Here is a 15247-nt window from a genome sequence, read left to right on the forward strand (position 1 = left end):
ATAGGAGCAAAAAAAAAAAGGTTGGAAGGATTAGTACACCTGCATAGAAGAAATCTAGAAAGTTATCGGCATGGTACCTGTGATGCTGATCTTGGCCGACCACTTTGAAGTGCCATCCAGAACGCTCTGCTTGACTGCCTTCATCTGCTGGGTATGGGTGGTCTTGGAGACTGCAAAGATCTCCTGGATTAACTCAAAGATTTCTGGTTTATTCCTCTCTCGGATCTTCATACGGTCTTTCAGCACCATAATAATGTTCTGTGTGCGATCTTCTGCCCCATGTTTAGAACTTTTTTCTGCTGCCCCTGAGCACCAGAAGTAACACAGCTTTGATAATCTCACATGCACCAATCATGGTTATTATCATTATTGTTTATTATTTCTGTTGATAATATCACAGGTAGGCAAACTGTAAGATTCTAGAGATTCCTGCAACTGAACTATACTCCGAGAATTTCTCACTACTAGTCCCACTTGTTAGGAGTTGAAGTTCAGAGCATTGGAAATAATAATCATAATCATAATAGAGTTGGAAGGGACCTTGGAGGTCATCTAGTCCAACCCCCTGCTCAGGCAGGAAACCCTATACCATTTCAGACAAATGGCTGTCCAGTCTCTTCTTAAAAACTTCCAGTGTTAGAGCATTCACCGCTTCTGGAGGCAGGTTGTTCCACTGGTTAATTGTTCTAACTGTCACGAAGTTTCTCCTTAGTTCTAGGTTGCTTCTCTCCTTGATTAGTTTCCATCCGTTGCTTCTTGTCCTGCCTTCAGGCGCTTTGGGGGTAGCCCCTGAGATATTGGAACACTGCTATCATGTCCCCCTTCATCCTTCTCTTCATTAAACTAGATTGTTTAATGCCATAGGTTGCTTTTCTGTGTATAAGGAAATCCATTTCTATCTTTCATTTTGATAATGAATTGTACCATTTAACAAGAGAGAAAATAAATAACTGCATACAGCAAGTAAATAACTGTGTAATGGATTTCCACTCGATTTTAATTTGAAGATTTTATCTCTGACTCTATTAGTGCTTCACATATAGCTCTACCTTTTCCTTCCTTAAAGTGATTGTTATATGCTATAAAATTGGTGTTGCCTTTTAATGACTACGTAAATAGATATTCTCCATGATGCTCCATCTCTAACCTGGTTCTTTAGGTCTTCCAATAGTACATCCATCACCATACTAACCATGCCTATCTAACTTGCTACTGATCATCCTTGTCCCATTCTTTCCACCTTTCCCAGCATTCAAACCTTCTCCAGAGAGCTGGATATTTACGGACTGTATATCATAAGTAGAATAAATTGAACCTGGTCAGTGAGAACTCTGGGTTGATTTGTTTGATGATCCATTTGTTTATTTCCTTGGTGGTCCTCTGTATTCTCAGAAGTTTTTTCCCCAACACCAAAGCATCAATACTCTTTCTATCCTGCTTCCTCAAAGTCCAACTTTCATTTCTCTGTTGTGCCAAGAGAATACCATTACCTGCCCTATTCTGACCTTTCTGGTATAGACACATCATGGCATCTGTGGCCTATTTCTTACTACCTGTTCCTTTCTTCTGGATGGTTGATCCTAAGAGGTGGGAGCTATCTATCACTTAAATATCTTCACTGTTAATTCTAAGGTTGTTTGTTGTGCCTATTGTCATTAATTTGGCCTTCTTTATGTTTTAGTCCCATCTTTTCATTGGGTTCCTTGACTTTTATTACTAGAGCTTGCAGAACCTTTGCATTTTTGATGCAAAATATTACCATCAGCTGCTTTCAAACTGTGGTGTGAGAGAAGACTCTTCAGAATCCCTTGGACTGCAAGGAGATGGAATCAGTCAATCCTAAAGAAAATCAACCCTGACTGTTCTTTGGAAAGAGAGATATTGACATTGAAGCGCAAATACTTTGGCCTCCTAATGAAAAGAGAGCACTCAGTTGAAAAGACCCTAATGTTGAGAAAGATGGAAGGCAAAAGGAGAAGGGAACAACAGAGGATAAGATGGTTAGAAAGTGTCATCAATGGAACGAACATGAATTTAGGCAAACTCCAGGAGAGAGGGAAGGACAGGGGGGGCTGGCGGTGCTATGGTCCCTGAGGTGACAAAGAGTTGGACACGACTTAGTGACTGAACAACAACAACAACAAATTACCATCAACATAGCATAAGTTCCTGATATTTCTTCCCCCAATTTTTGTTTCAAACAGCACCCCTTTCCTTCTGTCCCCAAAATCACCATGCAAGGGGATCCTCACTTTGCAAGCAGTCGGCGTTGAGCAGGTCTTGGCACTTTTCATGACATTTCACTCCACACTCGGTACACCGCATTCCTTGGCGTGCAATGCCCCAGAGCAGACCCTCACACTCATAACAATAGGTGGGAGTGGTGGCAGTCCACACCTCAAAATTATGGGGGGTTGTACAAGAGATAGGATAGATTAAGGCTTGGAGGGTCTTCTTGTAAACATGGTTTTTCTGTGTGGAAAAAAATAGAGAGTGTACAAATTGGAACAAGAAAGGCAAATGAATTAATATTTCTTGTCAGTAGTGGCTAAATATGATGGCCTTTCCCTGCTTATCCTGGCAGCATCTTTTTGGTTGCTTGTTCTAGCAAGAGCCCTCTGTTACAACCATACTTCCTTGCCATATGTTCTATGATCAGAAAAAAAGAGTAGGCAAGATTTTTTTTTCTTAAGGTCAAGTTTCTCTTGGGCTAATCTTTTGGAAACTACTTGCTGATAAAGGGCAGAGCATTATATACAGAGTAGGGGCCACAACTGGCTGACATCACTCCTCTTTCTGACACTTTCTTTCCCTACTGCTTGAGATTTCCTTTTCTTTTTCTGTCCCAAAGGTACTTTTTTTTTCTTTGAAGATGTCTTGCTTCTCATCCAGGAAGCTTCTTTAGTTCAGCTTTTTGGATGAGAAGTGAAACGTCTTCAGGGAAAAATCAAAGTCCAGTTGCTTTTTGAAAAAAACAGCTTTGGGACCACCATGACCTGGATGACTGAGAATCTCCATAGATATTTACTTTTCCTTTCTGACTTCCTTTTGTTCTCATGCAACATGCTGCCAGACAGCAGAAAAACAGTGCCTTCCATAGTTCAGATTTTTTGCAGAGAAATTTAGGACTTAAGGATCCAGGACTGTGGAAGGCCTTGGGCTAAGATTTTCCAGCCTCTAACTTTCCTGGAGATGTCAAGGACTGAGGTATGGTTTGAGATCATGCATGCCGAAAGATTATCCTTCTGCTAGTTTCTATTTATCTAATTTTAGTAGATAAAAAGGATTTTTAAAAAAAAGCAAAGGGAGAAGTTAGGTCCCAGGTCTAGGTTAACAAGAGAAGTAATATAGGTCTCCATGGCCCTTGATTAAAAATTGGAATCTACAGAAAGCTAGAAAAGGTCCAGATAAATATGCAGAAGACTTTTGCTTCAAGAATCTGTCTTTAAGGAATATGTAAACCAATCTATCTAGAAAATTAGATTAGAATTTTAATTTTACTTTTCCTGCCTCTGCCTGCTATTGAACTTTTATTTATCTCTGATATTGATGATTCTTTGTAGAAGCTCAGCAACTTGTGCTTTCTCTGATTAATGGGTGGGGTCAATGTTCTTGCTTTACTCTGGGGCCCTTCTCCAAATCATATTATCCTTTTCTGCATGGATGCATTTAATTAAGGAAGTTATATCTTATCTTTCCTTCAGCTGCTTAAGACAGTATCAGTACATTGTCTCCAATCCCCCATCCCAATAACCCAACTAGGTAGTCTGGACTGAGAGAAAATGACTGCCCCACTTAAGGAGCTTCCTTAATTGAGGGTGGACTTCAACCTACTGTAAGGTCAATGGTCTTACTCCAACATCTTAACCACTGCATCACACTTCACTCTTAATACAGTCCATCCAATAGGTCACTGATGGCGAACCTTTTAGAGACCCAGTGCCCAAACTGCAACCCAAAACCCATTTATTTATCACCGGGTGTCGGGTGGGCGTGGCCGCAGTGATCATGGCAGACTGGGTGGGCAGGGCCAGGGTGGTGGGGGCCAGTCCCTCACTATCTCTGGGGCACGGTACGTGTGCCCACAGAGAGGGCTCTGAGTGCCGCCTCTGGCACCTGTGCCATAGGTTCACCACCACTGCAATAGGTCAATAAGGCAGCTGCTTCATGTCCTGCCCTGTTTCTGTTTGACTTCAATGGATCATTGTGCTTTCTTTGTGGAATGGTGCATATGATGAAAACTTCTGGAGTTGAAGTAAGGCCCCTCCTTATTATAACTTAGGAGGGGGCTAACACCTATTCACCCAGGCCTTTTAATGTTCAACTGTTTTGCATTACAAGTTTAATGTTTATTGTTTGGTGTTTTATATTTCTTGTTTCTAACACAATTTAATTATACTTCTATAAGCCAACCAGAGTTGTTAAGCAAATGTTCAGGATATCCATTTCCTAAAGGTTCTAAGTAAATAATTAAAAGGCACTTGGGACACTTACTAGCTCTTCATTGTTTAAAGTGCTTGATGCAAGTGCTGACGTAATACCAGCTTTCCTGGACTGGACTAAGGACTGTTGGGAAGAAGCATAAAGAATAATTAATCAAAGTAATAAAGACTATGCACATTCTCGTTCATGAATGATCTGGATGTATCTTCATAATTGCTATTCCCTTTAGAGGCAAATAAAATATTTGTAAATAGAATCTTATGTTTTGTATTTTAAAAAAAGTCTTAGGGGTCAAAATTCATTATGAATTTTGAATCCAGCAAAAGAATCCAAAATAGCAGTCATCCCTAAATTTTAGCAGATGTGTGAACTGGGAATGCATTTACAAAGAATAAATATTAAAAAAAAGAATACTCACCATAGCCTGTAAAGTATTGGAGGATGAAAAAAGCACAAGAAGAGAGGAAAGAAGTTAATATGATGCAAAACACACAAACAAACCCCAGACTTTTCTTTCAGACCTTTCCTATGATAAGCAAAATGGCACAAGATTATTTAAAGTTTTGGGAAACTCATAATTCTTTTCCTCTATCAGAGATAGGGAGCCAGTGGTCTGTGTCTCTAGGGCAGGGGTGTCAAACTCAATTTCATTGAGGGCCGCATCAGCATTGCGGTTGCCCTTGGTGGGTGTGGCCATGGTGGGTGCAGTCTACTGGGTGGGCGTGGATAGAGTGGGTGTGGCCTACTGGGTGGGCATGGCCAGCTCTACATTGTTCACGTCAAGGGTGCCTGTGGGGGCTTGGGCAGGAGTGGGACAGATCTGAGGGTCTCTGGCAGAAGGGGAAGGGACCGGGGCAAGCGCCAAGGCATGGTGCATTTCTTCATTCCTCACAAAGGGTGACATCTCCCCAGCATGCACCCAGGGGGCGGGGCCAACGCGGCAGGAGCTGGTTCCTCATTGTTTCTGGACGGCCTTGTGGAGCTAAAACTGAATGCATTTCAGCATAGATGGCCACCACAAAATTGTACATTGGCTCCCAGCCGGCCTGGGCCAGGGCCAAGGCAGCGGGGGCCGTTCCCTCACTGTTTCCAGGATGGCTTCGCGGACCACATGAAACCACTTCACGGGCCACATCCGGCCCCCGGGCCTTGTGTTTCACATGTCTGCTCTAGGGAATTCCTAATGGTTTATCTCTCATCAGCTTCAGCCAATGGAGTCCATTGAAATGGTGTGACTTGGAATTCAAAAACAGCTTTAAATCCACAAGTTTCCATTCCAATCCAATGTCTATTAAATCCACTTTCTCCAATCTTGGGTCCTCTAGATGTGGTGAGACTTCAGAAGTTTCAACACATTTGAGGGTCATCATGTTGAGGAGAACCCCATGAGTTTTTACTTGATTTTAGACTTCATGTCCATATTCCCTCTTAATCCCACTCCACCTTCTCCACTCACCAACATCAGCACTCTTTTAGTATGTCCCTTAGTTGTTTGGTGGCAAAACAATTCCTACAAACTCATCAAATTCCTAGAGTATAAATAAATAATGCCTATTATGCCATAATACATTTCTTCATATCAAAAGTATACTGTCCATAATACATAAGTCTATCTATAATCCATTGGCTGTTCAAAGTGCTGTTCCAACCCACATGCAAAGTTTGGGACTTGTAAATGCTTCAGTATCCCCCCTCCCCCTATTGCAAAAGACACAAAAGAAGCTACATTATCAAAGAGAAGGAGCAGAAGCTCAGGCAGAAGACAGACAAAGGAAGGAGAATAAAATCCAGATGTTGCAAGCAAGAAGTTAGTAAGAGACAGGCAAGCAAAGGTGCAGGGGTGAGGGGAATCAAACCTGTGGGTGATGGAGACCTATATCATACTAGAACTTAGCTTTCAAGGATTCCTAAACTTTTAATTTAAAACCTACTTGAAACTAATTTTATTTTTCCCTATGTTTTTTTTCTATAAAACTATAATTCCTGAACTTCTTAATGTGACTTGTAAAGCATCCCATCTAGGCTTTCTAGTACCTTTTAGAGGCCTTAGATAATAAGTCTTGGGAACTGTATTTCTGCTTGGGACTTAGAATTAAGAATTCTATCAGACTTTGTGTTTATACTTAGATATAATTCCAAGTATCCTTGATGACATTTGATCACTCTGATCATTCTCCAACTAAGGAGCTTTGGAATCTGAAGAACTTTGGAGCTCTTCACAATCACATATATAAATTTAGTATAAATATAAAGCAATAATTTCCAGCGAAATTCAAGGGAGTTGCTCAAGGAAACATTAGGAAGCCCTGAATGTCACAGACTCACATTCCAAGGACTTTTTTCACTGAATTGATCACACTAATAATAGTTCTTATCAACTTATTGATAAGAACTTTCTGGATTTGCAAAATTTGAATACTTTGTAACATAGAAGTTGTAATATACTGTACACAAAACTGTTGTCCCCAGAATTTCTTGAGTGCAGAAGTTAGCAAAGGGTAGCAACTAGGCCGAAAGATTTTAAGAACTGCATTCTATACAAATTGCTTGTTTACATATCTCAGAATTGAGTGATCTCACAAAGCTTTGTGCAATGGACCACCAGAATTGAACTTTCGAGGAAGAAACTGAGAATGATATTAGGAAATCTCTAGGCACATTTTGTGATCTACAACCATTATTAGGTCTCTTTGTTAGAGTTGGGGGTAGTAAAGCTAAAAGAAAGACAAGTTATTATCTTTTAAAATATATTAAACTTGGTTCTATTTTTAGTATATCAAATATTGTCTATGTCATTTCTCCCCCATCTAGTGCCCTTCAGATATTTTGGACCACAATTCAGATCATCCTTGCCTGGGATTGATGAGAGTTGTAGTCCAAACAGTTGGGAGGGATCACAAGATGGAAGGTTGACCTGAGTTTTTTGTTGTTCTCCAGGCTGAAAGTCAGGAATTGCTCAACACTGTCCCATAAGGCAAGTGATGTCATTGCAGCTTCTCCACTCAGAATCAACTACCTCCTGTTGCTGGTTTCTCTTGGTCTCCTTTCCTGAGGAATCAGGAAACACACAGAGGGTTTCCTGCTTTAATAGCACAATGTTAAAAGAACGAGATTTATCTAAGCTTTGTTGTCCTTGGGTTTTTGAATATGCTCTTTTCCTAGCTGCTGAGTACAGCACTTCATATGGGCAGAGGACACTATTATCCTCTCTTCTTTCTGAAGATTCTGGGGCCCTAACCCGGTTCATTTATTTACCACTGAAGTATGGTTGCTTTTGGCTAACGAATTTATCTTTCCAATATTCTCCACACTAAAATTTTAGTTCACCAGTCCTGCTGAGACAGTTTACCTGAAGAATCTCCTTCAAAGGTAAGTTCTCACTGAACTATGCCTTCCCCGAAAGGCTGATGGTTAAGGGAAGCTGTCAATAAGGGAAGCATACAAGGAAAAGTGCAAGAAATGTGGTGGGTTGAAGGGTAGGCCTCACACAACAGGAAGAGTTGTCTCTTGGGAATAGTGAGGTTTGGGAGTGTGGTGTTAGGAGGAAGGAGACAAAACTGGAAAATTAAAATGCAGGAAGACATTTGGTGTTCTGTGTTGGACAAGGATTTTGTAGAGCATTGGTTAAATCAGGCATTTGCAACCGGTTGTTATTGGGATCCTGGGTTCAGGGGAAGAGGAATCCTGGGTGGATGGGTGGGGGTGTTTCTCCCTTTCACCTCGTTCTCACCAGATCGCTGATCACTAGCGGAAGAGATTTACGTCCAGCCATAATGTCGGGCATGCTGTTAATGCAGTGCAGAAACTTTACTGCGGCTCCCCTGAGAGAGAATGCACCCACAACAGCATCAGCAAGCAGAAGATGGAAGAGAAATAAAACAAGCTTTATTAGCGAAGCGAAGCAGAGGCAACTGAATAAGCTGCAGTGCATGCTGGACCCAGAGTAATGGAGGGTGTGATCTTTCTTTCCTTGCCAATCCTGTTTCCAGGTTTTGTTATGAGCTACATTTTAGGGCAGAAAGGGGATCGTGAAAATTGCGGCAGCAGTTATTATTTTACTGGTTTTCTTCTACGGCTTTGGATTTTAAAGGAATTAAAAGTTATTCTTTGTTATCATTTGAGAACTGGTGCAATGCAATGGCTAGAGACACATTTCCACGGCATGATTTTAGAGCTTGTAGTCTGGTGAAGAGATCTTGCCCTGGGACAACTTACCGTGGTCAGCTTGCTGCGAGACAACTCGCCATGGGACAAGAGTTACACTAGGCTCAAAGAAACATTGGAATAGAACAGTGGTTCTCAACCTGTGGGTCAGGACCCCATTTGGGGTTGAACGACCAGTTCATGGGGGTCGCCAAACAGTGCAGTCCGCCATTTTCCCCCCCTTTTCCTTAGCTGTGCTACTCCCTTTTATTCTGTTGACTTTTGAAAGCCAATAGAATAGACTCTCTTGAATAGAGTCTAATTCTATTGGCTTTCAAAAGCCAATAGGAATTGTCCAGGCTGTCTCTGCCCTGCTGAGCCTGCCAAAAGTCCCATTCTGCAAACGGTGCTGCACCAGTTGAGTAGTCCTCGACTTACGACCGGTTGAGTAGTCCTCGACTTACGACCGGTTGGGGGGTCGCGGCATTAAAAAGGTTGAGAACCACTGGAATAGAACCATTGAAGAAAGGTTGCCAAAGGAGGGACAAAATGAAATGTGGATGACAAAAATGAAAATAATTTTTAATTATTTCAAATCGTTAAATTGAATCGTTGAATTGTCCTGCAGCGAATTGCCCCACGGCGAGCTGGCTGCGATGAGTTGCCCCATTCTGCCACAAGAGGCAGCATCTGGTTGACTGTATGTCATTGGGAAATTAGGTAGGGTTGAACCTGGTTAGTACTTGGATGGGAGACTTCAGAGAATCCCATAGCAGTAGCCTTGACAGGAAGCAAGAAAAAAGGCCATAACCATTTTTGTATTGCTGCCAAATGAATGATATGATTGTGCCCGTGAAGTCACCAGCAGCCAATCTGGATCTGAAGGAGACTTTCTTCTTTACCAGTGTTTCTCAACCTCAATCCTGGCAGATTTAAGATATGTGGACTTTAACTTTAAAATATGTCAATGTCTATTAAATATCTATTAATAAAGTTATTAATATTTAAATATCTATTGATATTTATTAATATCTGTTAATAACTATGATATATGTCCCCACGCTGGCTGGGGAATTCTGAGAGTTCAACTCTGGGAGTTGGTCCACGTATCAACGTTGTCTATGCTAAATTATTGTATTCCAAATAGGATTTACCCAAAGGCTATATTGCTGCTGCTAGGTTCAGTTAATTACAGTGTTTCTCAACCTTGATAATTTTAAGGCATGTGGACTTCAACTCCCAGAATTCCACAGCCAGCAATGCTGGCTGTGGAATTCTGGGAGTTGAAGTCCACATGCCTTAAAATTGTCAAGGTTGAGAAACACTGAGTTATGAAGCAGTGGAACGAGTCTTACTCATTCAAATACTTTCTTGATTCCAACCCAAAATCTCACAAAGGGTTTTGGAGGGCACTAGGCTTGCGATGGCTGATACAGGTTTTGCAAATGAAAAGGTTCATCCGTCTCTCTATATCAGGGGTCTTCAAACGTGGCCCTTTTATGACTTGTGGATTTCAACTCCCAGAATTCCTCAGCCAGGCAGGCTGGCTGAGGAATTCTGGGAGTTGAAGTCCACAAGTCATAAAAGGGCCAAGTCTGAAGACCCCAGCTCTATATAAAGAGAGAGATCTTACCACGGTAGTCAACCCCTGTCTGCCTTCCCATCACTCTCCTCTCTCAACTTGGGAAGTGGGACACCAATGAAATCAAACAATGAATCAGTCAAATGAGGCTACTTAAGACATTTCCAGTTTCAAGAGAATTTGCAGCAGGGAACTTTTCAATTTACTGCCTCAGCCAAAGATTACACCAGATTTCAGATTACAAAAGACTGAGTTCAAGGACTTAAATCTATGTGATCACATTCATCCTTCCATTAGCTGGCTCCAGAGACACATTTAATGAAATTCCTGCTGTTCCAGAGCAGATAAAGCCAGCAGCTGCTGGAGAGAGAGAGAGAAAAGAAAGATGTTAGAAGAAGAAACCTCACCAAATCGCTAACTAGGGGTATGGGTTTTCTTTTGCGAATGTCAGGCATACTATCAATTATGATCAACCCGCCACCAGGCCTGGAGAAGAGACAAAAACAGTCAGATCATACAGGAGGACAGCTGAAGGAAGGGTGAAGGAAATTTGAAATAAGGTTAGGATAGGGAAGCAGAAAAGGGAGAGGAAGGGGAGGCATCAAAAGATGAGCCAGTGGAAGTACCGTATATGCCGGCGTATAAGACGACTTCTGGAAGCGCTAAACTCGGCGCCAAAGACGGGGGTCGTCTTATACGCCAAGTCGTCTTATATGCCGGAAATACTGGTAGTTTCCAGCATATAAGACGACGTTCTAGGAATGCGGCTCGGCGATAAAGACGGGGATCATCTTATACGCCGGGTCGCCTAATACGCCGGCATATACGGGTATTTGGATAGGCACATGCACAAGGCTGAGCATTGCCCTGGAGGTCTCTATGTTTATTCGGTACTTGGAAGAGGATGGGGTGGGAGGAGAGAATTCTGATGTTGTCCCTTGCCAAATGATGGACTTCCTTATGGAAATCTGGTAATACAATGGCTGATTTTAGAGACACTTAAACAAAGAGGGCAACATCATTTTCCAATGTCCCAGCACCCTTTTACGTCATGGCTGTGTCTTCTCAAATCAAAATTGAAAAGAGTACAAAACCTTGCACAACTTGCCAAAGACAGGAGAATTGTGCCCTTTTCCGCAATACTTTTGGGTGAACAAGAGCCGAGGTGGCGCAGCAGTTAGGGTGCAGTACTTCAGGCCACTTTAGCTGACTGTGTTCAGCAGGTCAGCGGTTCAAATCTCACCGGCTCAAGGTTGACTCAGCCTTCCATCCTTCCGGGGTAGGTAAAATGAGGACCCAGATTGTTGGGGGCAATGTAAATATATATATATATATATATATATATATATATATATATATATATATATATATATATATATAGGTCTTTGGTTGTTCGGGTTTTCTCCCGCGTAAAATTGGAAGTGTCTTGGCAACGTTTCGACGAAGTCACATTCGTCATCTTCAGGCTGGTGTTTTTAGCTTCTTGCTTTGAGCAGCAATGTGTGGTTTTAGCTGTTTCTTCCTTTTAACTGCCAGTGAGGGTATGAACTGATTGGATGGGAGCTTGGCTGTGTTCTGATTGGGTGGAGGTGTGTTCTGAATGGTTAGGGGCTTGGCTGTGCTCTGATTGGCTGGGGGAGTGTTCTGTTTGGTTGTGCTCAGGTTAGTCTGAGTTGCAGAGGGGTTTAAGATTTTGGGGTTAGGGAGTCGTTTGTCAATAAGGGCAGGTTTCCAAATGGCTGGTAGGAAACCTGCCCTTATTGACAAACGACTCCCTAACCCCAAAATCTTAAACCCCTCTGCAACTCAGACTAACCTGAGCACAACCAAACAGAACACTCCCCCAGCCAATCAGAGCACAGCCAAGCCCCTAACCATTCAGAACACACCTCCACCCAATCAGAACACAGCCAAGCTCCCATCCAATCAGTTCATACCCTCACTGGCAGTTAAAAGGAAGAAACAGCTAAAACCACACATTGCTGCTCAAAGCAAGAAGCTAAAAACACCAGCCTGAAGATGACGAATGTGACTTCGTCGAAACGTTGCCAAGACACTTCCAATTTTACGCGGGAGAAAACCCGAACAACCAAAGACCTATATATATATATATATATATATATATATATATATATATATATATATATATATATATACATACATTGCTTACTGGTGTACACCGCTTAGAGAGTACTCGCACATAAAGCGGTATATAAGTCTCATAAATAAAATAAAATAAATAAATAATAAATAAATAATACTGTAAAAAATATTGACTTGCAAGTATTGAGTAGTAAGAATATGGGGAATCTTAGTTCAAATACTTTTGTTCCAAAGCAGAAATCATGATGTCTTCTTTCAGAGAAGTATTCCCCCATTTTGGAGGTCAGGTTTGTACTGACACATAGGTACTTTAGTAGTCACAAGATTGACAGTGAATGCCAGAGTTGAATGAGATGTCAATCTATTCTTTCAAGAAGTATACATTTGCATACTTCTATGCACAGACTGTATTTACATCCCAGATACAAAGCCGCCTATGATCCTGAATGTTTTGGATTTTGTTTGGGGATGAGGGCTGTAAGGATCAACTCTGGGATATCAAATTTGACAAATTTTATCAGCAGAAATAAAAAGAGAAACCCCCCCCAATCTGTCAGAACATAAGAATAGCATGCTAATTAGACCAAGGGCTATCTAGTCCAGTGCCCAGGTTCAAATAATGGACAACAATCAGATACTTCTGGGGTGGTCCCAGGTTCTCTGGCTGGAGTTTTCCCATAACTGCAGCATTTTTTCATCTGGAGGTTTATGATTCAACAGGGTAATTATTCATGACTTGGTCTAAGGACCTTTTGAAAACAGCTTAAGTGAGAGGCCATTACTGGCTGTGATTGGTAGACCCTCAAATTATTGATGGATTATATGAAAAAGGAATTCTATTTTCTATTTATTGCCCAACAACTTGACAATATCATTGGTCATGAGAGAAGGAAAAAATATTCCTTTTCGATACTCTGCATAGTTTTATACATATTCACAATACTTCGTGCCTAACTTAATCATATTCTTTTAATTAGAGTTTAATTTTTGATTTCTTTTCAATGTTTAAACTACATTGTGCCCAAGCTGAAGGAACCAGGAAATTACATTTTAGCGCTCAGAATTTTGAAAAATTACTGTTTTTTGAAATCTGTCTTTTACTATTGAAGTAAATCTTGCCATTTTAACTTCAAAAGAAAAATATCAAAGTCTTGCTAAATGTATGGCCATAAATGTTACTAAATGCTTTTCCATTTGTCAAATCCTGCCAAAAACTGACTGTTATTGCGTGCTATATGTTAGATCTAATGTAATCTTTAACTGCTGGATGTCAATTCTTGTGATAAGTACTGAGCATTACAGTAATGTCATCTATGAAATACTGTCAGATAAGGAGATCTGCATATCAGATCTGGTTAAATGGAAACTATTCTAACTCCCTGTTTGTTAAAATCAATTGTTATGTTCTGCAAAATCTTTGCAGAGGGAGACTACATTTTACCGCTATCTGCCATCTGAATGTGCAGATGAGAGGTGGTTACTGATGGCTTTTGGGGGGATTCAGGGGAGGACATTTTTTTTCTCTTTAGTAATACAAAAGATCTATTCGTTCTTCTTGTCTCCACCAGCAGTGAGTCAGAGAGGAAGTTATGGGAAGATAAGGAGAACTGAGAGGCTGCTTCTCAACGTGGAAGTAAAGTCATAGAACAGTGATGGTGAACCTTTTAGAGACCCAGTGCCCAAACTGCAACCCAAAACTGGGTGCCAGGTGGGCGTGGCCGCGGTGGTCATGGCAGACTGGGTGGGCGGGGCCAGGAAGGTGGAGGCCAATCCCTTGCCATCTCCGGGGCATGGCATGCATGCCCACAGAGAGGGCTCTGAGTGCCGCCTCTGGCACGCGTGCCATAGGTTCACCACCACTGTCATAGAACATAGAAACCTAGGGGTGGAAGGGACCTTGGAGGTCTTCTAGTCCAACCCCCTGCTTATATCATCCCAGACAAATGGTTGTCTAAACTCTTCTTGAAAGCTTCTAGCAATGTTCTTTAGTACCTACTTGGAAGGGAGCAGTGTTGAGAACAACCTGCAAGAGAACCTTTGAAAACGGCAATCTACAAGTCATTTGAAGAATGTTTCATTTTTACCCCATTCTCCAGGACTGGAACTCACCCGCCTTTAAACCAGAGGGATTTGGATTCTCCAGAGCCTTCGCCTCGAGCCTGAAAAAAACAGAAAGTGATGAATTTAGCTGAGACTTTGCTGTGACTTGTTGCAACCAAAGATTCTGGTCCACAACTTTTTTTTGCGAACCAATGTGCTCTTGTTGTTGCTATCGGTAGTGGTAGTAATAGTAATAGTAGTAGTTTTGGATTAAAGTGCTACACCACCCCATGCTATTCCACCAAATTTGAATACCCTAGTAGCAGCAGCCAAACAGGAGCAGCCAAACAGGAGGTCTAACACAGAGGTCCCCAACCTTTTGAGCATCAGGGACTGGTTCCGTGGAGAGAGGTTCTTCTGCGGACCAGAGGGGGTGTAGTTTTGTGTGCTGCCTGCATCCCGCGGATGGGCCTCTGTTTATGCGGCCCGGTTGCTGGCATGCCACAGCCCGGTCCTGATCCATGGACTGGGGGTTGGAGACCCCTGACTTAGTGCCATTGTAAGAATGCTTGCTAAATGAATGGTTGTAAGTCAAGGGCTATCTGTATAGAAAGCTCTTGTCTATAGATCAAACAAATCACATTTCTCAAAGAGGTCCCACATATGTCCACGATTTCACAAGGGATACCTGCCTCTTGGAGTTGCATGCAGACTTTGTTGAATGCCCGTAACCAGTTGGCTTTTGCTCGTGCTTTGGGGTCTACCACTTCAACTTCTTCCTTCACCCTGTAACCAGAATGAAAGGTCAAGTGCAAAGTCCAGCATCTGATCCTTGGCTGAGAATTTACAGGAAAACAGCTCTATCAAACTGCTTTCTCTGAAATAATTTCACCCTATTTTTTAGTAACTTTTTAGTTCTACATCATGAAATAACTT

The 15247-nt window shown here is 41.7% G+C and overlaps 1 protein-coding gene across 20 annotated transcripts in view; it reads right to left on the reverse strand.

Annotated features, from left to right (window-relative positions):
• UNC13A (unc-13 homolog A) overlaps positions 1 to 15247 on the reverse strand; it is a 124761-nt gene that overhangs the window by 54366 nt on the left and 55148 nt on the right. For 14 of the 20 annotated variants that reach the window (XR_005555702.1, XM_039334770.1, XM_039334774.1 and 11 more), the window contains 7 exons: positions 15004 to 15097; positions 14381 to 14430; positions 8174 to 8264; positions 4862 to 4867; positions 4495 to 4566; positions 2253 to 2472; positions 78 to 305 (listed from right to left, as the gene is read on the reverse strand). Coding sequence is in view for 19 of the 20 variants with exons in the window: in XM_039334770.1 (XP_039190704.1) it covers positions 78 to 305; positions 2253 to 2472; positions 4495 to 4566; positions 4862 to 4867; positions 8174 to 8264; positions 14381 to 14430; positions 15004 to 15097 (761 nt within the window). In the remaining variant the exon portion in view is untranslated. Of the gene's footprint in view, positions 1 to 77; positions 306 to 2252; positions 2473 to 4494; positions 4567 to 4861; positions 4868 to 8173; positions 8265 to 10575; positions 10655 to 14380; positions 14431 to 15003; positions 15098 to 15247 lie in introns of all 20 variants that reach the window. The other 6 variants (XM_039334788.1, XM_039334773.1, XM_039334772.1 and 3 more) reach the window with 1 other exon arrangement.

Source organism: Crotalus tigris, unplaced genomic scaffold (assembly GCF_016545835.1).
Source record: "Crotalus tigris isolate CLP2741 ecotype Arizona unplaced genomic scaffold, ASM1654583v1 scf7180000017633.3093840, whole genome shotgun sequence".
Taxonomy (NCBI): domain Eukaryota; kingdom Metazoa; phylum Chordata; class Lepidosauria; order Squamata; family Viperidae; genus Crotalus; species Crotalus tigris.